The sequence below is a fragment of the Nerophis lumbriciformis genome, linkage group LG15, assembly GCF_033978685.3.
Source record: "Nerophis lumbriciformis linkage group LG15, RoL_Nlum_v2.1, whole genome shotgun sequence".
Taxonomy (NCBI): Eukaryota; Metazoa; Chordata; class Actinopteri; order Syngnathiformes; family Syngnathidae; genus Nerophis; species Nerophis lumbriciformis.
The window spans coordinates 33,007,671-33,033,055 of record NC_084562.2 but is presented as its reverse complement, the minus strand read 5'-3'; the positions used below and the strand labels follow the sequence as shown (position 1 = coordinate 33,033,055).

General features: G+C 41.7%; 1 protein-coding gene across 3 annotated transcripts in view; it reads right to left on the bottom strand.

Moving 5' to 3' along the window:
• Positions 1 to 203: 203 nt before the first annotated feature.
• Positions 204 to 25,385, bottom strand: part of serinc4 (serine incorporator 4) — a 167,730-nt gene continuing 142,548 nt past the window's right edge. For all 3 annotated transcript variants that reach the window (XM_061975084.1, XM_061975085.1, XM_061975083.1), the window contains 4 exons: positions 13,167 to 13,293; positions 12,044 to 12,156; positions 9,015 to 9,171; positions 204 to 941 (listed from right to left, as the gene is read on the bottom strand). In XM_061975084.1, the coding sequence (XP_061831068.1) occupies positions 734 to 941; positions 9,015 to 9,171; positions 12,044 to 12,156; positions 13,167 to 13,293 (605 nt within the window). In that variant the 3' untranslated portion in view covers positions 204 to 733. The remainder of the gene's footprint in view (positions 942 to 9,014; positions 9,172 to 12,043; positions 12,157 to 13,166; positions 13,294 to 25,385) is intronic.

Here is a 25,385-nt window from a genome sequence, read left to right as displayed (position 1 = left end):
ATCCCTTTTTTGTATTAGCCTTAAGTAATATTCTAATTTTGTGACACACGGAATTTTGGATTTTCATTTGTTGCCACTTCAAATCATCAAAATTAAATGAAATAAACATTTGAATGCATCAGTCTGTGTGCAATGAATAAATATAATGTACAAGTTACACCTTTTGAATGCAATTACTGAAATAAATCAAGTTTTTCAAAATATTCTAATTTACTGGCTTTTACCTGTATATGCTCAACTATCCATGTTTTATGTAAAAATAACATTATTGTAAAATCTAACAATGTATCTAATTAAAAATTAATGTTATTTATTATCTTTCATTTATTGAGTGCCAATCAAATAGTAGCTACAGGCCAGAAATGCACTTTGGACACCCTTGGTCTAAGTAAACATCACAATTATGGTTAATAACATGTTATCACTAACAACAAGCAGGACATGACTTCTTGACACATCCAAAAAGTATATTTTTTAAGTTCACTTCTAACAGCTAGATGTTTTTTTTTAGTTATTATAAGAAAGTAAAAAAAAGTGTCCACTGATTTGCTGTATTTCTATCACCGTACAGTTCATCTCATCACTTTGGCAAGTCATACAGTCTTCAAGAAAACATCAGAGCATCTCACTGCGATGTGAGTCTTTCACCATCACCCACGTGGCTTCTTCCATCCATGGAAAAAATGTCCCCTGTAGGGTAAAGAAAGACTTGTGAACTTCCTCCCTTCTCTGGTCAGACGCTGACATTGACGTGACGGGAGGACGGTGAGCGGCGTTTAATGCGTGAGCGTCGAGGTCTGGACTGGTTTTGACAGCTGCACAAGGGGCCCAGCAGCAGCCAAAGGTAGAGGATCACACAAGCCCAGCACGACGACATCTTCACCCAGAAAGTAGACCAGCTGCCGTGGGTGAAGGTGGTCTCCAGCACCGCTGACTCGTAGCTGGAAAAAGAAAACACTTGTAAAACCATTGATAGTATAGCACCGCTAAAACAAAAAAGGGCCCCTAAAAGGCGCACCCCATGGTTTACAGAGGAAACCAGAGCTCATAAATTATCATGTAGAAAGTTGGAACGCAAATGGCGCGCGACCAAGCTTGAGGTTTTCCATCAAGCATGGAGTGATAGTTTAATATCGTATAAACGCATGCTTACCTTAGCTAAAGCTAAATATTACTCAAATCTCATCCGCCTCAACAAAAACGACCCAAAATTTTTGTTTAGTACAGTAGCATCGCTAACCCAACAAGGGACTCCTCCCAATAGCTCCACCCACTCGGCAGATGACTTTATGAATTTCTTTAATAAGAAAATTGAACTCATTAGAAAGGAGATTAAAGACAACGCATCCCAGCTACAACTGGGTTCTATGAACACAGATACAACTGTATCTACGACGGATACTGCAATACAAAATAGTCTCTCTCTTTTTGATGAAATAACATTAGAGGAACTATTACAGCGTGTAAGTGGGATAAAACAAACAACATGTTTACTTGACCCACTTCCTGGGAAACTTATCAAGGAGCTTTTTGTATTATTAGGTCCATCAGTGCTAAATATTATAAACTTATCACTTTCCTCTGGCACTGTTCCCCTAGCATTCAAGAAAGCGGTTATTCATCCTCTGCTCAAAAGACCTAACCTTGATCCTGACCTCATGGTAAACTACCGACCGGTGTCCCACCTTCCCTTTATTTCGAAAATCCTCGAAAAAATTGTCGCACAGCAGCTAAATGAACACTTAGTGTCTAACAATCTCTGTGAACCTTTTCAATCCGGTTTCAGGGCAAATCACTCTACGGAGACAGCCCTCGCAAAAATGACTAATGATCTACTGCTAACGATGGATTCTGATGCGTCATCTATGTTGCTGCTTCTTGATCTTAGCGCTGCTTTCGATACCGTCGATCATAATATTTTATTAGAGCGTATCAAAACACGTATTGGTATGTCAGACTTAGCTTTGTCGTGGTTTAACTCTTATCTTACTGACAGGATGCAATGCGTCTCCCATAATAATGTGACCTCGGACTATGTTAAGGTAACGTGCGGAGTTCCTCAGGGTTCGGTTCTTGGCCCTGCACTCTTTAGTATTTACATGCTGCCGCTAGGCGACATCATACGCAAATACGGTGTTAGCTTTCATTGCTATGCTGATGACACCCAACTCTACATGCCCCTAAAGCTGACCAACACGCCGGATTGTAGTCAGCTGGAGGCGTGTCTTAATGAAATTAAACAATGGATGTCCGCTAACTTCTTGCAACTCAACGCCAAGAAAACGGAAATGCTGATTATCGGTCCTGCTAAACACCGACATTTATTTAATAATACCACCTTAACATTTGACAACCAAACAATTACACAAGGCGAATCAGTAAAGAATCTGGGTATTATCTTCCACCCAACTCTCTCGTTTGAATCACACATTAAGAGTGTTACTAAAACGGCCTTCTTTCATCTCCGTAATATCGCTAAAATTCGTTCTATTTTATCCACTAGCGACGCTGAGATCATTATTCATGCGTTCGTTACGTCTCGTCTCGACTACTGTAACGTATTATTTTCGGGTCTCCCTATGTCTAGCATTAAAAAATTACAGTTGGTACAAAATGCGGCTGCTAGACTTTTGACAAGAACAAGAAAGTTTGATCATATTACGCCTATACTGGCTCACCTGCACTGGCTTCCTGTGCACTTAAGATGTGACTTTAAGGTTTTACTACTTACGTATAAAATACTACACGGCCTAGCTCCGTCCTATCTTGTCGATTGTATTGTACCATATGTCCCGGCAAGAAATCTGCGTTCAAAGAACTCCGGCTTATTAGTGATTCCCAGAGCCCAAAAAAAGTCTGCGGGCTATAGAGCGTTTTCTATTCGGGCTCCAGTACTATGGAATGCCCTCCTGGTAACAATTAGAGATGCTACCTCAGTAGAAGCATTTAAGTCCCATCTTAAAACTCATTTGTATACTCTAGCCTTTAAATAGCCCCCCTGTTAGACCAGTTGATCTGCCGTTTCTTTTCTTTTCTCCTCTGCTCCCCTTTTCCTTGAGGGGGGGGGGGGGGGGGGGGGCACAGGTCCGGTGGCCATGGATGAAGTGCTGGCTGTCCAGAGTCGGGACCCGGGGTGGACCGCTCGCCTGTGCATCGGCTGGGAACATCTCTACGCTGCTGACCCGTCTCCGCTCGGGATGGTGTCCTGCTGGCCCCACTATGGACTGGACTCTTACTATTATGTTGGATCCACTATGGACTGGACTCTCACAATATTATGTCAGACCCACTCGACATCCATTGCTTTCGGTCTCCCCTAGAGGGGGGGGGGGGTTACCCACATATGCGGTCCTCTCCAAGGTTTCTCATAGTCATTCACATCGACGTCCCACTGGGGTGAGTTTTTCCTTGCCCTTATGTGGGCTTTGTACCGAGGATGTCGTTGTGGCTTGTGCAGCCCTTTGAGACACTTGTGATTTAGGGCTATATAAATAAAGATTGATTGATTGATTGATTGATCTTAGCTCGAAGAGAAAATAGTAGTTTTTTTCGTCGGTCATTAGGAATTCATGTGTGAAATGAAAAGCAGCAATGGAGACACTTCCAGCCACGCACGCTGTGCTCCTATCTACTTTACTTTATGAGACACATTTATTGATCTATGTCAGGGGTGTCAAACTGATCCGGTTGTATCCGGCCCGCGGGATGAGTTTGCTAAGTATAAAAATGAGCCGAAATTTTGGAATGAAAGAAACAGCTGTTCTAAATGTGTCCACTAGATGTCGTAATAGCAATTATTTGTATCTTTGTAGATTATGTAAAAAAAATCAACCACACGATGTTAGTGCACCAGTTGAGGAAAACGATCAAACTGCATAAATAACATGCTGTAGTTAGATTTTTATATTATTTTTGTATCTTGATAGATTGAAAATTAACACCAATGAGTTGACTAATGAACGTTATCACATAATTTATTCAGAAAGCATAAACAATGACAATTAAAGTTAGAATACTTTAAACATGTAAACATGTAAGTGTAAAAAAACAACAACATTATGATTTGAACATTTTCAGAATCAATCAATCAATCTTTATTTATATAGCCCTAAATCACAAGTGTCTCAAAGGGCTGCACAAGCCACAACGACATCCTCGGTACAAAGCCCACATACGGGCAAGGAAAAACTCACCCCAGTGGGACGTCGATGTGAATGACTATGAGAAACCTTGGAGAGGACCGCATATGTGGGTAACCCCCCCCCTCTAGGGGAGACCGAAAGCAATGGATGTCGAGTGGGTCTGACATAATATTGTGAGAGTCCAGTCCATAGTGGATCCAACATAATAGTAAGAGTCCAGTCCATAGTGGGGCCAGCAGGACACCATCCCGAGCGGAGACGGGTCAGCAGCGCAGAGATGTTCCCAGCCGATGCACAGGCGAGCGGTCCACCCCGGGTCCCGACTCTGGACAGCCAGCACTTCATCCATGGCTACCGGACCTGTGCCCCCCGCCCCCTCAAGGAAAAGGGGAGCAGAGGAGAAAAGAAAAGAAACGGCAGATCAACTGGTCAAACAGGGGGGCTATTTAAAGGCTAGAGTATACAAATGAGTTTTAAGATGGGACTTAAATGCTTCTACTGAGGTAGCATCTCTAATTGTTACCGGGAGGGCATTCCATAGTACTGGAGCCCGAATAGAAAACGCTCTATAGCCCGCAGACTTTTTTTGGGCTCTGGGAATCACTAATAAGCCAAAGTTCTTTGAACGCAGATTTCTTGCCGGGACATATGGTACAATGCAATCGACAAGATAGGACGGAGCTAGACCGTGTAGTATTTTATACGTAAGTAGTAAAACCTTAAAGTCGCATCTTAAGTGCACAGGAAGCCAGTGCAGGTGAGCCAGTATAGGCGTAATATGATCAAACTTTCTTGTTCTTGTCAAAAGTCTAGCAGCCGCATTTTGTACCAACTGTAATTTTTTAATGCTAGACATAGGGAGACCCGAAAATAATACGTTACAGTAGTCGAGACGAGACGTAACGAACGCATGAAAAATGATCTCAGCGTCGCTAGTGGATAAAATAGAACGAATTTTAGCGATATTACGGAGATGAAAGAAGGCCGTTTTAGTAACACTCTTAATGTGTGATTCAAACGAGAGAGTTGGGTCGAAGATAATACCCAGATTCAGAATGTGCTTGTTCTATTTTTAAACATAGAAAACAATCTGAAGTTGTCGTCATTTTTGTCAATACGTGGACTTTGGGTTGTGTTTTCCCGGAATGCAAAGGAAGGTTGGCGCGGGCAAGGCGTGAATGTGAGTACATTTTTATTTTAAACACTAGGAAGCAAACAAAAGGCGCGCACAATGGCGGAGAACAAACTTGACTAATGAAAACAAAAGACTAGCACAAAGGCAATTAACTATGAACACGAAACAAAAACACTTACTGTGGCATGGCATGAAGCAAGAACTATGGTAAACAGGAATATCATGGGTAGCATGATAATGTCACCAGGACGAACAACAGAAACAGACCGGCTTAAATAGCAGTGACATGGTCAGTGAAAACAGGTGCGTGACTCAAAACGTGAAACAGGTGCGTGACATGACAAGTGAAAACTAATGGGTTGCTATGGTGACAAAAACAAACAAAAGTGCACAAAGAGTCCAAAAACAAAACCGAACATGACTAAAACAAAACATGATCACACAGACATGACAATTTTTAAGTTATCGTGCCGTGATTTTACCAGTCCGGCCCACTTGGGAGTAGATTTTTCTCCATGTGGCCCGCCATCTAAAATGAGTTTGACACCCCTGATCTATGTCAATTATAAATGTCAGACATGCACCTGGGGATAGGTTGATTGGCAACACTAAATTGGCCCTAGTGTGTGAATGTTGTCTGTCTATCTGTGTTGGCCCTGTGACGAGGTGGCGACTTGTCCAGGGTGCACCCTGCCTTCCGCCCGAATGCAGCTGAGATAGGCTCCAGCACCCCCCGCGACTCCGAAAGGGACAAGCGGTAGAAAATGGATGGATGGATGTTAGAAAGAAGAGGATGAGAAAAACTGAACACAGAAACAGATCTGTAAAGACAGTGGAAACCGTTGCCAAAGTGACTGAACGTAAACATAAAATATACTCATATTTACTGGTGACTTTAGCCAAATACATAATAAGAATGGCTGATAATAAAGAATTCTTAAAAATATGCCATGGTTTTGCTCCAATTGTTTTGGTTTCTTGTGTTTTTATCTGATATTTACTACCCTTATCTAAGAGGGCTGCTGCATTAATTCATTTGCATGTATTGACTCTGGCTTGGCAATATAGCAAAAAGAAATATCACGATCCAATCTTGATTAATATCACCAATTTTCATATTTTTTTAAACCTGCCAGTTTTAAAGCATTTTACTAAAAAAACAAATTGAAATCGGTTCCATTTTTCATTAACATACTGCGTAAACAACAAAGAAAATTCAGTACGATGAACATAGAAACATATTTAAAACAAAGGTAGAAAAATATAAAGTAACACAATGAACAATTTTACGACACCCAAAATAAACAAATTGCCCCATCAGGGATAATGAAGACCTATTAAAACGCAAACATTATCATTTTCAACTTATAACATCATTTTTCTGTATGCCGAATATTGTGGAAAAAATTTGGATACCCTCATTTTATACCGTGTTCGTGCTGATATCATATGGATGTATACAGGTAAAAGCCAGTAAATTAGAATATTTTGAAAAACTTGATTTATTTCAGTAATTGCATTCAAAAGGTGTAACTTGTACATTATATTTATTCATCCCACACAGACTGATGCATTCAAATGTTTATTTCATTTAATTTTGATGATTTGAAGTGGCAACAAATAAAAATCCAAAATTCCGTGTGTCACAAAATTAGAATATTACTTAAGGCTAATACAAAAAAGGGATTTTTTAGAAATGTTGGCCAACTGAAAAGTATGAAAATGAAAAATATGAGCATGTACAATACTCAATACTTGGTTGGAGCTCCTTTTGCCTCAATTACTGCGTTAATGCGGCGTGGCATGGAGTCGATGAGTTTCTGGCACTGCTCAGGTGTTATGAGAGCCCAGGTTGCTCTGATAGTGGCCTTCAACTCTTCTGCGTTTTTGGGTCTGGCATTCTGCATCTTCCTTTTCACAATACCCCACAGATTTTCTATGGGGCTAAGGTCAGGGGAGTTGGCGGGCCAATTTAGAACAGAAATACCATGGTCCGTAAACCAGGCACGGGTAGATTTTGCGCTGTGTGCAAGCGCCAAGTCCTGTTGGAACTTGAAATCTCCATCTCCATAGAGCAGGTCAGCAGCAGGAAGCATGAAGTGCTCTAAAACTTGCTGGTAGACGGCTGCGTTGACCCTGGATCTCAGGAAACAGAGTGGACCGACACCAGCAGATGACATGGCACCCCAAACCATCACCCAACCATGCAAATTTTGCATTTCCTTTGGAAATCGAGGTCCCAGAGTCTGGAGGAAGACAGGAGAGGCACAGGATCCACGTTGCCTGAAGTCTAGTGTAAAGTTTCCACCATCAGTGATGGTTTGGGGTGGCATGTCATCTGCTGGTGTCGGTCCACTCTGTTTCCTGAGATCCAGGGTCAACGCAGCCGTCTACCAGCAAGTTTTAGAGCACTTCATGCTTCCTGCTGCTGACCTGCTCTATGGAGATGGAGATTTCAAGTTCCAACAGGACTTGGCGCCTGCACACAGCGCAAAATCTACCCGTGCCTGGTTTACGGACCATGGTATTTCTGTTCTAAATTGGCCCGCCAACTCCCCTGACCTTAGCCCCATAGAAAATCTGTGGGGTATTGTGAAAAGGAAGATGCAGAATGCCAGACCCAAAAACGCAGAAGAGTTGAAGGCCACTATCAGAGCAACCTGGGCTCTCATAACACCTGAGCAGTGCCAGAAAGTCATCGACTCCATGCCACGCCGCATTAACGCAGTAATTGAGGCAAAAGGAGCTCCAACCAAGTATTGAGTATTGTACATGCTCATATTTTTCATTTTCATACTTTTCAGTTGGCCAACATTTCTAAAAATCCCTTTTTTGTATTAGCCTTAAGTAATATTCTAATTTTGTGACACACGGAATTTTGGATTTTCATTTGTTGCCACTTCAAATCATCAAAATTAAATGAAATAAACATTTGAATGCATCAGTCTGTGTGCAATGAATAAATATAATGTACAAGTTACACCTTTTGAATGCAATTACTGAAATAAATCAAGTTTTTCAAAATATTCTAATTTACTGGCTTTTACCCGTATACATACAAGGCGGTAAGGTAATACAAAATATATATTTTGGTGCTTTTTGTTAGTTGTCGTGCTTTTATTTTGAAGATTGTTTTTTCCACTGACCTGGAAGTTAGTGTGATGCTGTGTAATAGACTGTTGTTATCCTTCACCCTGCTTAGTGATAATGATCCATCCATCCATTTTCTACCGCTTATTCCCTCTGGGGTCGCGGGGGGCGCTGGAGCCCATCTCAGTTACAATCGGGCGGAAGGCGGGGTACACCCCGGACAAGTCGCCACCTCATCGCAGGGCCAACACAGATAGACAGACAACATTCACACTCACATCCACACACTAGGGCCAATTTAGTGTTGCCAATCAACTTATCCCCAGGTGCATGTCTTTGGAGGTGGGAGGAAGCCGGAGTACCCGGAGGGAACCCACGCAGTCACGGGGAGAACATGCAAACTCCACACAGAAAGATCCCGAGCCCGGGATTGAACCCAAGACTACTCAGGACCTTCGTATTGTGAGGCAGATGCACTAACCCCTCTGCCACCGTGAAGCCCGTGATAATGATGATGTAACAATATTACAACACAATAACGGACACATTTTTCATAGATTATAACTCTTTTGTTGGGTCTCAAATTTGACGTCGACGTGCTCGGTCGATTTAAGCAGACTTAAGCGGCATCGTTGCTGTTGACTAACCTGAACCAGTTGGTGAGGGTCATCATGACGTAGAGTGAGGCCAGGAAGAAGACAAAATGGAAGAAGAAGTAGCTGTAAGCGACCCTCTGGGTCTCGTTGTGAATGACCTTCTGACACCCTTTGTTGTTGTCGTCGTCAACCACAAACTCTTCCTCAACTGAAAAGAAGATGAAAATAAGCCAAAAGGAAAGACACAAAGCAGAGAAAGAGAGACCTGTAAGAAACATTGGGCTGTACAATTCCTTATGTAACACGTAACTTCTCCAGCGCATTCACACTAAGACCTACCACAACATGCAGTAACCGCCATTACCTGCGCCTTGCGTTACTGTGATGGACACTTACCACCCTCAATCGTCACCTTTTTGGCTAGGTAGCGAAATAGGGAGGGACTAACTTGAGTGGTTGCAATTCACCATTAAAAAGGAGAAAAGAAGAAGAAGCGGATGAGGATTGTGATGTGGGTGAGTGACCTCAGCAATCGCTTTAAGACAACACTGCACTGTCAACAACTAACTGAGTATGCAGTATACAAAATATACTCTCATGGTCTGTCATGACAATTATTAGTTTAATGTATATTGTTTTATTTCCTGTCCAGCGCTCTTATTTTTGTTGGCATTTCCTGTTTGCATCCTTTTGCCACTACCTTTCGTGTCTAGGTGCTGGCTTCTTCACCTGTCCTTGATTGACAATCAGGACATACTTGTTCCTGGTTGCTTCTGGTTGTGGCCGGGTCATTGCTTGACTTTATTTTTTATTTTTTGCTTTGTACCTAAACAGTCACAGTTTTCCCTATGCTTCCCGTGCACTTCCTTGCTGCACTGTTTCTTTATATCCATCCATCCATCCATCCATCTTCTTCCGCTTATCCGAGGTCGGGTCGCGGGGGCAGCAGCCTAAGCAGGGAAGCCCAGACTTTCCTCTCCCCAGCCACTTCGTCCAGCTCCTCCCGGGGGATCCCGAGGCGTTCCCAGGCCAGCCGGGAGACATAGTCTTCCCAACGTGTCCTGGGTCTTCCCCGTGGCCTCCTACCGGTCGGACGTGCCCGAAACACCTCCCGAGGGAGGCGTTCGGGTGGCATCCTGACCAGATGCCCGAACCACCTCATCTGGCTCCTCTCGATATGGAGGAGCAGCGGCTTTACTTTGAGCTCCCCCCGGATGACAGAGCTTCTCACCCTATCTCTAAGGGAGAGCCCCGCCACCCGGCGGAGGAAACTCATTTCGGCCGCTTGTACCCGTGATCTTGTCCTTTCGGTCATGACCCAAAGCTCATGACCATAGGTGAGGATGGGAACGTAGATCGACCGGTAAATCGAGAGCTTTGCCTTCTGGCTCAGCTCCTTCTTCACCACAACGGATCGATATAGCGTCCGCATTACTGAAGATGCCGCACCGATCCGCCTGTCGATCTCACGATCCACTCTTCCCTCACTCGTGAACAAGACTCCGAGGTACTTGAACTCCTCCACTTGGGGCAAGATCTCCTCCCCAAGCCGGAGATGGCACTCCACCCTTTTCCGGGCGAGAACCATGGACTCGGATTTGGAGGTGCTGATTCTCATCCCAGTCGCTTCACACTCGGCTGCGAACCGATCCAGTGAGAGCTGAAGATCTTGGCCAGATGAAGCCATCAGGACCACATCATCTGCAAAAAGCAGAGACCTAATCCTGCAGCCACCAAACCAGATACCCTCAACGCCCTGACTGCGCCTAGAAATTCTGTCCATAAAGGTTATGAACAGAATCGGTGACAAAGGGCAGCCCTGGCGGAGTCCAACCCTCACTGGAAACGTGTCTGACTTACTGCCGGCAATGCGGACCAAGCTCTGACACCGATTATACAGGGAGCGAACCGCCACAATAAGACAGTCCGTTACCCCATACTCTCTGAGCACTCCCCACAGGACTTCCCGGGGTACACGGTCGAATGCCTTCTCCAAGTCCACAAAGCACATGTAGACTGGTTGGGCAAACTCCCATGCACCCTCAAGGACCCTGCCGAGAGTATAGAGCTGGTCCACAGTTCCACGACCAGGACGAAAACCACACTGTTCCTCCTGAATTCGAGGTTCGACTATCCGGCGTAGCCTCCTCTCCAGTACACCTGAATAGACCTTACCGGGAAGGCTGAGGAGTGTGATCCCACGATAGTTGGAACACACCCTCCGGTTCCCCTTCTTAAAGAGAGGAACCACCACCCCGGTCTGCCAATCCAGAGGTACCGCCCCCGATGTCCACGCGATGTTGCAGAGTCTTGTCAACCAAGACAGCCCCACAACTGGATGTTCTTTATAGTTGTTAATAAATGCATTACACTTGCACTTTGCCTGCTGTCTCTGCATCCTGTGGTCAGAACTCACGACATCCACATCATATTTATCGTATAAAAGCATGCTGTACATATTGAAGTGTAGTGATGGAAGTATTTGATTTGTGACACAGCCCATGGCTTAGTTGTTGTGTATCTTGACCTTTCACATGGTCCCACTTGAGTGATACATTTATATACGTTTACATACATTTGCAAATACACATTTAAGGGTTATAGACACAGATGCAGATTCTGGTTCACACATGTAGTTATTTATAAAGTTCAAGCTCAAAGACAAATAAAACTATCATCATGGAAGTCTTCACCAGTAAGAAGAGTGGCCACCTTGCATGGTCCAGACCTGCACCACTGATTAAAACACAGGCTGTGAACTTATTGTCCAGCACTGCACTTGAGGTGTTCGACAGTGCGGTTTACACAGTGTGCTATCGCACATTCGCACTGGCTACATTACAGAAGGTTATGTCGGACATTGGACAAGATTCACACCAATACTTGCAAAAGCTCTATTATTCCAATGGAATATTTACAACGTGTGCACTACTTCATAATAATGAGTTTAAGCAAACAATATTGCACATTAGGATTACTACTATCTTCTGATGTGAGCAAAACATCAACTTTTCCTACGAACCGGCTGCACAGAGATCTGTCTTCACCGTGTGGAAAGTAGTCCTAATTAAAGAACAAACCTTCTTCCTCCTCAGGGCAGCAGAAACAGCAGGTGGCTTTCTGGAACTCATAGCGGTAAACCTTGATCATCCAAAAGGGACCAAATACCTCAGCAAGGTAGGAGGCTTCATTGCTGTGAAAACATAATGTGGAAACATGAGTTTCCTCTTTCTGAAATAGGGTTCTCTAATGTACAGAATAATTGTACATTGTATTTATTGGGCTTTATATACTAATATTCCAAACAACAAGTGCAAACTATAAAATTGCCCATATTATTAGTGGGTGTGTTGCGGGTGATCTCCAGTACAAAGACTGCGGGCCTGATTTACTAAGATCCAAACCCCATGCGCTAAACAGCATGTGCATCTGCAGTCCCCAGCAGGTTGAGGGTGTATAAGGTCCATAAAAAGTTCAGTTAGACAGCACCAACATAAACAGTATAATACAGACTCAGATATAATAATAACAATGAAATAAAATGGAGACCAAAACAAAGAAGTAGGTTGCTGCCTGACCTCAGCTCAGGCCAGATCAGGAACAATGTCCCCATAGTAGTTAAGGTACATGGAGAAGTGTGCTAAATTGTTGCATATAATAAGAGTGCTGAAGGTAGAAAATACACATCTCCTTTGGCCTAGTAAGTTCAAGTGCTGCTATTACTGCACATTGCCTTATAGCACAAGTTATTACCAATAACAGATGTCTTTCTGCATGTAGAATTGCACCCAAAAAGCATACATAAGTGTATGAAATATAGCACAAAGTATGAACTATTAGAAAATAAATTCAAATCCATAGAAATAGAAATCCATTGGAACTAACTGCAAGTATATCAAGTTTTATTCTGTTCTATGGCTCTAAGCTCGTACGACGCATCAGAAACATTAGCCAAAGAATAAGCCCACGAGCTCGTAAAAATTAGTAAGAAAGAAAAATGTTTTTGGAGAGCTATTTTGCAAAGGCAAAAACGCCAGGGCTGCCAGTAATTCAGTGTTATGGTGAGTTATATTTGTATTTACCTGCCACATGCAAGAATAATGCCTACATTAAACTGGTGCCAGGTGCAAAAGAGGTGCACCCGTGATGTACTGTAGTATGATTTGATAGTAATGGTTTGTAGCAGGTGTACAGATCACTTACCATGCAAAGAGAACACAGCAGTACATGATTGCAGCTCCAATGATGGCCACGGCATTGCCCTCATTCTGAATGCCATCTTGTCCCACGCTGGGGTAGCAGACAGTCATGTTCATGCCCTGATACACAACTAACAACAGATGCACACTTTTAAATATGGCGTCTCACAAAGGCAGCAGTTAGTCATTTTGTCAGTTTAACCTTCTTCCCTGAAAGGACTGTAATTTAAGCAAAAGTAGCAACCCGTGTTTAAGTCGACATCCCTCAGGTGGACACAAGCGGTTGTCGACATAACCGAAACTAACCATTGGACTTTGCCTGGACCCATACAGAGAATGAGCGATAAAGATAGTTCAACTAACTGCAGTTTGAGACATTATTTTCCTGTAATAATGCATACATTTGTGAAAAATCGAATGAAGAAAGGAGCTTTGAAGTTGACCGCCATGCTCCAAAATGGACTGTTACCATCTTTGCAGTCATCATGGTACTATTACTGTTGTTGCGCCTATTGCCTCTCATCCCTCCCGAAGCTGCTAAAAGCAGAGGTGTGGACTCGAGTCACATGACTTGGACTCGAGTCAGACTCGAGTCATGAATTTGATGACTTTAGACTCGACTTGACAAAATGTAAAAAGACTTGCAACTCGACTTAGACTTTAACATCAATGACTTGTGACTTCACTTGGACTTGAGCCTTTTGAATTGACATGACTTGACATGACTTGCTACTTTCCCCAAAACCCAAAGATGAAAAAGTTATTCGGGAGCGCTCCGTATTTTTCATTGTGTACTTGTCTATCAGCGTTGCGTGTGTCAGCTGGTGTGGTCTCAGTACAACAGCCAATCAAATTAGATCTACTTTGTTTTCATCACACAGCATTCATCCAATCAAATTGCAGGACAACCAACGAAGAAGACATGTCCAAACCACACGCCAGTGAACAAAAAATGATACCTAAAATAATTTTGTTTGGGTATAAAAATTACGAGGTGGTCAACACAAAACGGTTTGCAGTATGCAACACATGCGGTTCGAAAATGACTGATGGAGAGGCAACAACTTCCAACTTCGTCCGGCATTTGAAGTTGCACAAAGAACGGTAAGTTTTGAATGTAAGATAACGTTTATTGGCTAAGTAACGTGACTTTTATTTGCTGTGTAGTTAAATCAGTGAGGCTGTAAACTCACTGCTAACGTTATAACGTTATTGCAAACACGGGAATCTGTTGCAGTTCACTACCTTATTCATACTTTTTGTTCAGTGATTTTTTTCAAGCAGGGTTACGTTAGTCAATATATCACACGTAACGTTAGACGGCGGTTAGCAGCACCAAGTATTTTAGCCACCTAAAAAAAGACAAAAATAGTCAAATAAAGGTCAGTTAAAATGTATACTATATTATGAATATGTGTACCGTTTTAGCTAGCTTTCTGACATACTGTTGGTTGTTTACCTCAGTGGTCCCCAACCACCGGGCCGCGGCCCGGTACTGGTCCGTGGATCGATTGGTATCGGGCCGCACAAGAATTTTTTCTTTTTTTTTTCTTTTTTTAATTAAATCAACATAAAAAACACAAGATACACTTACAAGTAGTGCACCAACCCAAAAAAAACTCTCTCCCCCCTTTTGTTCTGGGCATTGAACATGAAGACTCTTCCTTCACTGTTCCGAGTGGCCATGAGAGTCTTGGCAGTGCCTGCCTCCAGTGCTCCAGTGGAGCGAGTTTTCAACCATGGTGGCATCATACTACGCCCCCATCGTGCACAAATGACTGACAGACTCTTGGCTAATTTGGTCTTTTGCAAATGCAATGCAGCATAGGGCCCTGACATATAAAAAGTACAACTTTTTTGTTATGTTCACGTATATGTCATGTTTTTTCAATGTTAACACTTTTGTACAAATAAGTACATTTGCACTTTATTTTTCAATGTGTTTGTTCTGTAAAGGAATGAGTTAATGTTTAAAATGACTGGTTAATAGTGCTATTATAAAGTGCAATGTCAGCACAATTTTCTTTCCTGCAATTTAAAATGCACTTGTTTTAGTAAATAAATACAGCGTTTGAAAAGCATACACAATCTGTGTTAATATATTAGTCTGTGGTTAAAAGGACAGGACTTAGGACTTGACTTGAGACTTTCCAGTCTTGACTTTGGACTTGACTCGGGGCTTGCCTGTCTTGACTCGGGACTTGACTCGGACTTGAGGGCAAAGACTTGAGACTTACTTGTGACTTGCAAAACAATGACTTGGTCCCACCTCTGGCTAAAAGTACAAAAAAAAGTTAAAGTATCACTGATTGTCACATGCACACTAGGTGTGGTGAAATTACCCTCTGCATTTGACCCATCCCCTTGGTCCACAACCTGGGAGGTAAGGGGAACAGTGAGCAGCAGCGGTGGCCGCGCTCGGAAATCATTTTGGTGATTTAACCCCCAATTCCAAACCTTGATGCTGAGTGCCAAGTAGGAAGGTAATGGGTCCCAAGGGCGGACACAACCACAAGGCCACTGAGCAGGCCTTGTGGTTGGAGTTAAACCCCTCTAACCTACTTTATGTATCTACTCTCTGTTCTGCTACGCTGTTTGTCAAGCTCAACCCGACTGGTCGAAACAGATGTGGCCGGTTTCCTGGTTTTCCTTGCCTCCGTCGCCAAGTGCTTGCTTATTGACATTCAGCTGGTTGTCTTTATTGTCAAAGGAGAATATTTCTCGACCTGCTCAAAGTGTAAATACAGTAGTGCCTTGAGATAACTTGTGAATTGTCGTTATATCCTGCTGGGAACGTCCTCTCCAGTGGACTTTTGTTTTTGGTTTTAATGAGAATCTATATCAAGTTGACTTGACTTGTTGACCTGTTGTCCCTTTTGTAGTTGTTATTGATGGTGATATAACCACAAATATGCTTTTACAAAAGCAGGCCTACGATAATGATGAAATAAACAATACGACGTGTCAACCTAAAAAGTGTATTAGTTGCATTCTTCTTGAACTGCACTATTTTGGGGAATTTTGCTTATCATTCACAATCCTTATGTTAGACAGGAACACATATATTTTATACTTTTTTAATACATTTTAAGTCGTAAAATACGGAAAAATATGAGGTGGGTAACAAAGGGATTACACTATTGCGTCCATAAAGCACAAAAAACATCCAAAAACCGCCATCAATACTCCATTTGCATCTCGGGATCTGAATATTAAGAAAGTATTAGTGACACTTAATGCTAATGCAGACAAACTATTTTTAGCAGTGCCGTGATCACAGAGGGCTAACTAACTTGTGCAACTATTGAGATACTGACCTGGTTAGCTGCTGCATCGCCTCTGAGTTGGTAAAAAGTTAACTAGAGATTATAAATCATGTCTCACACCTGTATAGTACAAGGTTGTGGATATAAATCAAAAAGTTGGTCAACATTGACATTCAACTTAGAGAAAGACACGAAAAGATGCTTGTTTGCCCAACCTTTTTTTCTTTTTTTTTTTTACCTGCGAGAGGATTATGAATAATTCTTCATCTAAATGGGAAGATATAAACATCCCATCAGTCGGCATCCCACTGAGAGCAGACATTGTACAGTTACACATTTTTTTTAATTAAGTTTGCAGTTTGTATTTTTTAGCACTTATCAAATACTCCTACTTGCTGGTTCTGCTTATCACTCAGATTCTAAAACTTGAAGTTCATCCTCCTTATATTCAGGCTCAAAAATATAATGTTCTGGATCATCATTTGTCCCAAAGTTGTTTTTGTTGTATGTGATGAAGTCTGTCATGATTACGTTTGTAGTAGTTGTTGTTGAAGGCAAAAGTGAACATTGTGATGCATCTGTGAAATTAATACGCCGTCGTATGCTTCAAATGAGCAAAATATTGTAATTATACTGTGCCTGTTACTACATTACAGTGTGTATATAAAACATTGATGGAGGCTTTTCGATGGTTTTATTAGCTGACTTTTACTAGCGTATATTCATGAGTTAGAATGAATAAAAGAAAAGAGAAAAGAAAAGTTATTGTCTTACATAGAGATTGTGAATGAGAGAAACAATTCCAAACCCAGTGCAGTTCCCCTTTAAAGGGGTCATATTATGATTTTTAAACTACATCTGAAACACTTTCTTGTGGTCTACATAACTTGTAATGGTGGTGCTTTGGTCAAAATGTTGCAGAAATGTTGCATTAAAGACCCATCTTGAAACAGGAAGATGAGCTTAAATGTTTAAATGTTTTGATTTTTGTATAAATGGCTGTAATGATAATGTCAATGAGGGATTGCTAATCACTGCTATGTTGGAATTTTTATTAATATTGATACTGTTGTTGATAATATACATTTTTGTTTGACTGCTTTTGGATTGTTTTGTGTCATGTTTGTGTGTCCTCTCAATTGCTCTGTTTATTGCTATTCTGAATGTTGCTGGGTCGGGTTTGGTTTTAGAATTGGAATTGCATTATTATGGTATTGTTGTGTATTGTTTTGTTGGATTGATTAATAAAAACTAAAATAAATAAATAAAAATAAATAAAAAAATTTAAAAAATTAAAATAATACAAATTTTTTTTAAATTTAAAAAGGAAGAAGAGCTGAGAATGATCTCATAGGTGAGTTTATTAGTTTTTTCTTTAAAACTATCAGCCCATTAGGCTGCAAGTATACAGGCTATGTTTTATTATAATATTGTTATTACTATATGTATGGAGCTATCAATCAATCAATCAATCAATCTTTATTTATATAGCCCTAAATCACAAGTGTCTCAAAGGGCTGCACAAGCCACAACGACATCCTCGGTACAAAGCCCACATACGGGCAAGGAAAATCTCACCCCAGTGGGACGTCGATGTGAATGACTATGAGAAACCTTGGAGAGGACCGCATATGTGGGTAACCCCCCCCCCTCTAGGGGAGACCGAAAGCAATGGATGTCGAGTGGGTCTGACATAATATTGTGAGAGTCCGGTCCATAGTGGATCCAACATAATAGTAAGAGTCCAGTCCATAGTGGGGCCAGCAGGACACCATCCCGAGCGGAGACGGGTCAGCAGCGCAGAGATGTTCCCAGCCGATGCACAGGCGAGCGGTCCACCCCAGGTCCCGACTCTGGACAGCCAGCACTTCATCCATGGCCACCGGACCTGTGCCCCCCCCCCCCTCAAGGAAAAGGGGAGCAGAGGAGAAAAGAAAAGAAACGGCAGATCAACTGGTCCAACAGGGGGGCTATTTAAAGGCTAGAGTATACAAATGAGTTTTAAGATGGGACTTAAATGCTTCTACTGAGGTAGCATCTCTAATTGTTACCGGGAGGGCATTCCATAGTACTGGAGCCCGAATAGAAAACGCTCTATAGCCCGCAGACTTTTTTTGGGCTCTGGGAATCACTAATAAGCCGGAGTTCTTTGAACGCAGATTTCTTGCCGGGACATATGGTACAATGCAATCGACAAGATAGGACGGAGCTAGACCGTGTAGTATTTTATACGTAAGTAGTAAAACCTTAAAGTCGCATCTTAAGTGCACAGGAAGCCAGTGCAGGTGAGCCAGTATAGGCGTAATATGATCAAACTTTCTTGTTCTTGTCAAAAGTCTAGCAGCCGCATTTTGTACCAACTGTAATTTTTTAATGCTAGACATAGGGAGACCCGAAAATAATACGTTACAGTAGTCGAGACGAGACGTAACGAACGCATGAATAATGATCTCAGCGTCGCGAGTTGATAAAATAGAACGAATTTTAGCGATATTACGGAGATGAAAGAAGGCCGTTTTAGTAACACTCTTAATGTGTGATTCAAAGGAGAGAGTTGGGTCGAAGATAATACCCAGATTCTTTACTGATTCGCCTTGTGTAATTGTTTGGTTGTCAAATGTTAAGGTGGTATTATTAAATAAATGTCGGTGTTTAGCAGGACCGATAATCAGCATTTCCGTTTTCTTGGCGTTGAGTTGCAAGAAGTTAGCGGACATCCATTGTTTAATTTCATTAAGACACGCCTCCAGCTGACTACAATCCGGCATGTTGGTCAGCTTTAGGGGCATGTAGTGTTGGGTGTCATCAGCATAACAATGAAAGCTAACACCGTATTTGCGTATGATGTCGCCTAGCGGCAGCATGTAAATACTAAAGAGTGCAGGGCCAAGAACCGAACCCTGAGGAACTCCGCACGTTACCTTAACATAGTCCGAGGTCACATTATTATGGGAGACGCATTGCATCCTGTCAGTAAGATAAGAGTTAAACCACGACAAAGCTAAGTCTGACATACCAATACGTGTTTTGATACGCTCTAATAAAATATTATGATCGACGGTATCGAAAGCAGCGCTAAGATCAAGAAGCATCAGCTATCCGCTGATGTAACAAATTGGTACACATTCATAAACTGGGGCAAAGCTCAAATAAATATCACCTCAATCAATCCCTCCATGGTTTGAAGTCAAATTTCCGGCTTCCATGGGGATCCCAAACACACAAAAACAGGCGCCAACAGGCAAGAAAAGTGTGTTTTGCATAATATGACATGTTTGAAGAGCAGTTTGTGAATGAGGCCTATTCTTCTTTGAAACATGAGACGACGGTTCCACATGCGTGTATGTCAGGTATTCACTTGCCAATAAAGACTTTTGAACATTTTGGCCACCCCTTTTTGTAAATGGACCAAAAACAAGCCCATATATGGTCAATATGTTAAGGTTTGGGTTTGGCAATAGGGTCATTTGAAAGGAAATACATTTCTTCCGGTCCTCTTTGTGTGTGTGTGTGTGTGTGTGTGTGTGTGTGTGTGTGTGTGTGTGTGTGTGTGTGTGTGTGTGTGTGTGTGTGTGTGTGTGTGTGTGTGTGTGTGTGTGTTTTTAGCATGTGTGTGTAAGTGTTATGGCGAGGTCACAAAGCAGAAAAAGCCCTGCAGAGACAGGCAAGTTGACAATGACCTGTGACAGTAACACTGATTATGTGGACTATTTTAGTTTAATTATATAGCCCACCCCCCTTATACAACCACCCACTCACCCACACACACACACCGACATGGGCACACATGAAAAATATTGTCTGTGTGTGGTTCACATATTGTGTTAAAAATGTTGGCTTATCTCCTGCATGCGCATAGTTTTCCAACAAGTTGCTACAATGTCTCTCGCTGCCCCAGGACTCACAGACACACACTTTGTTGACACCAAGAGTGTAGTAGTAGAAAATACAACTACAGTGGAACTCCTTCATGTCCACGCCCTTTCATGCTGACTGACTGACGTTGGCATTACAGGTTGTCGACATAACCAACACTTAAACGCTTGTGAAAATGATGATCAAATATTTTTGAACCTGTGGCAGTTTGTTGACATGGTTTTCTTTCATTTGTGTGAATACAGGTAAAAGCCAGTAAATTAGAATATTTTGAAAAACTTGATTTATTTCAGTAATTGCATTCAAAAGGTGTAACTTGTACATTATATTTATTCATTGCACACAGACTGATGCATTCAAATGTTTATTTCATTTAATTTTGATGATTTGAAGTGGCAACAAATGAAAATCCAAAATTCCGTGTGTCACAAAATTAGAATATTACTTAAGGCTAATACAAAAAAGGGATTTTTAGAAATGTTGGCCAACTGAAAAGTATGAAAATGAAAAATATGAGCATGTACAATACTCAATACTTGGTTGGAGCTCCTTTTGCCTCAATTACTGCGTTAATGCGGCATGGCATGGAGTCGATGAGTTTCTGGCACTGCTCAGGTGTTATGAGAGCCCAGGTTGCTCTAATAGTGGCCTTCAACTCTTCTGCGTTTTTGGGTCTGGCATTCTGCATCTTCCTTTTCACAATAACCCACAGATTTTCTATGGGGCTAAGGTCAGGGGAGTTGGCGGGCCAATTTAGAACAGAAATACCATGGTCCGTAAACCAGGCACGGGTAGATTTTGCGCTGTGTGCAGGCGCCAAGTCCTGTTGGAACTTGAAATCTCCATCTCCATAGAGCAGGTCAGCAGCAGGAAGCATGAAGTGCTCTAAAACTTGCTGGTAGACGGCTGCGTTGACCCTGGATCTCAGGAAACAGAGTGGACCGACACCAGCAGATGACATGGCACCCCAAACCATCACTGATGGTGGAAACTTTACACTAGACTTCAGGCAACGTGGATCCTGTGCCTCTCCTGTCTTCCTCCAGACTCTGGGACCTCGATTTCCAAAGGAAATGCAAAATTTGCATGGTTGGGTGATGGTTTGGGGTGCCATGTCATCTGCTGGTGTCGGTCCACTCTGTTTCCTGAGATCCAGGGTCAACGCAGCCGTCTACCAGCAAGTTTTAGAGCACTTCATGCTTCCTGCTGCTGACCTGCTCTATGGAGATGGAGATTTCAAGTTCCAACAGGACTTGGCGCCTGCACACAACGCAAAATCTACCCGTGCATGGTTTACGGACCATGGTATTTCTGTTCTAAATTGGCCCGCCAACTCCCCTGACCTTAGCCCCATAGAAAATCTGTGGGGTATTGTGAAAAGGAAGATGCAGAATGCCAGACCCAAAAACGCAGAAGAGTTGAAGGCCACTATCAGAGCAACCTGGGCTCTCATAACACCTGAGCAGTGCCAGAAACTCATCGACTCCATGCCACGCCGCATTAACGCAGTAATTGAGGCAAAAGGAGCTCCAACCAAGTATTGAGTATTGTACATGCTCATATTTTTCATTTTCATACTTTTCAGTTGGCCAACATTTCTAAAAATCCCTTTTTTGTATTAGCCTTAAGTAATATTCTAATTTTGTGACACACGGAATTTTGGATTTTCATTTGTTGCCACTTCAAATCATCAAAATTAAATGAAATAAACATTTGAATGCATCAGTCTGTGTGCAATGAATAAATATAATGTACAAGTTACACCTTTTGAATGCAATTACTGAAATAAATCAAGTTTTTCAAAATATTCTAATTTACTGGCTTTTACCTGTATGTCTTAAAAACAAGATTTTATTCTATAAATACAAACGTTTGCGGAGGAAAGTATTGTTTGCACATTTCACCCCTGATTGCAACTTTTTTGTAAGCAGCAACCTTTATAAATAAGGCCCCAGGTGCCTATAATGTGTCATATTACTATTTTTGTTCTACATTTAAAACATTTAATAATGGTTCTTTGGTCAAAATGTTGCATGGATTGTGTTTTACAGACCATATTCAAGCTGCTTTCTGACCTTCTCTTCAGGATGCGCCATTTCTTATTTACGTGCCTCCACTTCGACTGCGTCTTCTGTCCGTCAGCCATGTTGTAGTTTTTAGAGATTCCGAGATATAATTTAGAACTATACGCTACTTTGTATCAGAAATGGCAACAGCAGAGAATGCATGTGCATGTACGAGCCAATCTGCCCCTTGACATGAGGATAAAAAAATTTAAAAAAAGAACTTTTTGACTTATCCGACTACAATGGCGGACTTGCGCAAAGCACTTTGGGTAAAACTTTACCATATATGAATATAGCGGCTGACATCAACAATGGGAAGAAAGTGGCAAACTCCAAACGTTCATGGGAAGCATGGAGGAAGGCAAATATGTTTTATAAATATCTGCGCCATGCCGCCGTGGTTTGATTTAAAATTTTTGGGATTGCAAATACACAAAAAACGGTACCAATAGTTAAGAAAAGTGGCTTTTGCATAATAGGTCCCTTTTAAAGGGAACTGGTCTTTTTGGGGGATTTTGCCTATCTTTGACAATCCTTATGAGAGACAAGAAGATACAATTTTTGTTTTTGTTGTATTCTAATTTGTAATAATCAGCTTGTCCTAGGTGGCAAGCAATGCAACTAATGGGAGCTATCAGAGGTGGGACCAAGTCATTGTTTTGCAAGTCACAAGTAAGTCTCAAGTCTTTGCCCTCAAGTCCGAGTCAAGTCCCGAGTCAAGACAGGCAAGCCCCGAGTCAAGTCCAAAGTCAAGACTGGAAAGTCTCAAGTCAAGTCCTAAGTCCTGCATTTTGAGTTTCGAGTCCTTTCAAGTCCTTTTAACCACAGACTAATATATTAACACAGATTGTGTATGCTTTTCAAACGCTGTATTTATTTATTAAAACAAGTGCATTTTAAATTGCAGGAAAGAAAATTGTGCTGACATTGCACTTTATAATAGCACTATTAACCAGTCATTTTAAACATTAACTCATTCCTTTACAGAACAAACACATTGAAAAATAAAGTGCAAATGTACTTATTTGTACAAAAGTGTTAACATTGAAAAAACATGACATATACGTGAACATAACAAAAAAGTTGTACTTTTTATATGTCAGGGCCCTATGCTGCATTGCATTTGCAAAAGACCAAATTAGCCAAGAGTCTGTCAGTCATTTGTGCACGATGGGGGCGTAGTATGATGCCACCATGGCTGAAAACTCGCTCCACTGGAGCACTGGAGGCAGGCATTGCCAAGACTCTCATGGCCACTCGGAACAGTGAAGGAAGAGTCTTCATGTTCAATGCCCAGAACAAAAGGGGGAGATAGTTTTTTTGGGTTGGTGCACTACTTGTAAGTGTATCTTGTGTTTTTTATGTTGATTTAATTAAAAAAAGAAAAAAAATATATATATATTTCTTGTGCGGCCCGATACCAATCAATCCATGGACCAGTACCGGGCCGCGGCCCGGTGGTTAGGGACCACTGAGGTAAACAACCAACAGTATGTCAGAAAGCTAGCTAAAACGGTACACATATTCATAATATAGTATACATTTTAACTGACCTTTATTTTACTATTTTTGTCTTTTTTTAGGTGGCTAAAATACGCGGTGCTGCTGACCGCCGTCTAACGTTACGTGTGATATATTGACTAACGTAACCCTGCTTAAAAAATCACTGAACAAAAAGTATGAATAAGGTAGTGAACTGCAACAGATTCCCGTGTTTGCAATAACGTTATAACGTTAGCAGTGAGTTTACAGCCTCACTGATTTAACTACACAGCAAATAAAAGTCACGTTACTTAGCCAATAAACGTTATCTTACATTCAAAACTTACCGTTCTTTGTGCAACTTCAAATGCCGGACGAAGTTGGAAGTTGTTGCCTCTCCATCAGTAATTTTCGAACCGCATGTGTTGCATACTGCAAACCGTTTTGTGTTGACCACCTCGTAATTTTTATACCCAAACGAAATTATTTTAGGTATCATTTTTTGTTCACTGGCGTGTGGTTTGGACATGTCTTCTTCGTTGGTTGTACTGCAATTTGATTGGATGAATGCTGTGTGATGAAAACAAAGTAGATCTAATTTGATTGGCTGTTGTACTGAGAGCACACCAGCTGACACACGCAACGCTGATAGACAAGTACACAATGAAAAATACGGAGCGCTCCCGAATAACTTTTTCATCTTTGGGTTTTGGGGAAAGTAGCAAGTCATGTCAAGTCATGTCAATTCAAAAGGCTCAAGTCCAAGTGAAGTCACAAGTCATTGATGTTAAAGTCTAAGTCGAGTTGCAAGTCTTTTTACATTTTGTCAAGTCGAGTCTAAAGTCATCAAATTCATGACTCGAGTCTGACTCGAGTCCAAGTCATGTGACTCGAGTCCACACCTCTGGGAGCTATCCATTCTGCCTCTAAATAACTTTAAAAACGCATTCCAAAACCGCCAACAGTACTTCATTTATCTTCCGTAACCTGTATAATAACCAAGCTGTAGCGACATTGTTATTGTAAGAGCGAACACTGAGGAACTATTTTCCTAGCGTACTAACACATCTCCTTGCGACGGCATGTTACGGTGTTACACGTAAGCTAGTTTCTTACGTAAGCAGCTAAGTGGCTTTTGAGTTTATAACGCACAACACAATGCGATAGGACACCAATCTGTACTGACTGAAAAATATTTACAATCATATTACAGTATCTGTAAAGTATTAGCCCCAATTTCATGTTTTGGTTTTACACAGCCAGTTCGACAGTGTATGTTGTTGTAATAACAAGCATTACGTGTTGCATGTATCATGATCAATATTATAGTGACTCACTCCATGGACAGTTGTCCTCTTGGTCAAGCTGGCCAGGGAAGTTTTTTCCAGTTAATTTTGGGATAAACACGCCACTTATGTCGGCATATCCAAATTCCACATTTGCAGCGTAACTCTCTCGGCTTCCTTTTGCTCCAATGTTACACCCTCTGTCCGTGCTCGCTTCTATAAGCAGTTGTTCATCCTCTGTATATTC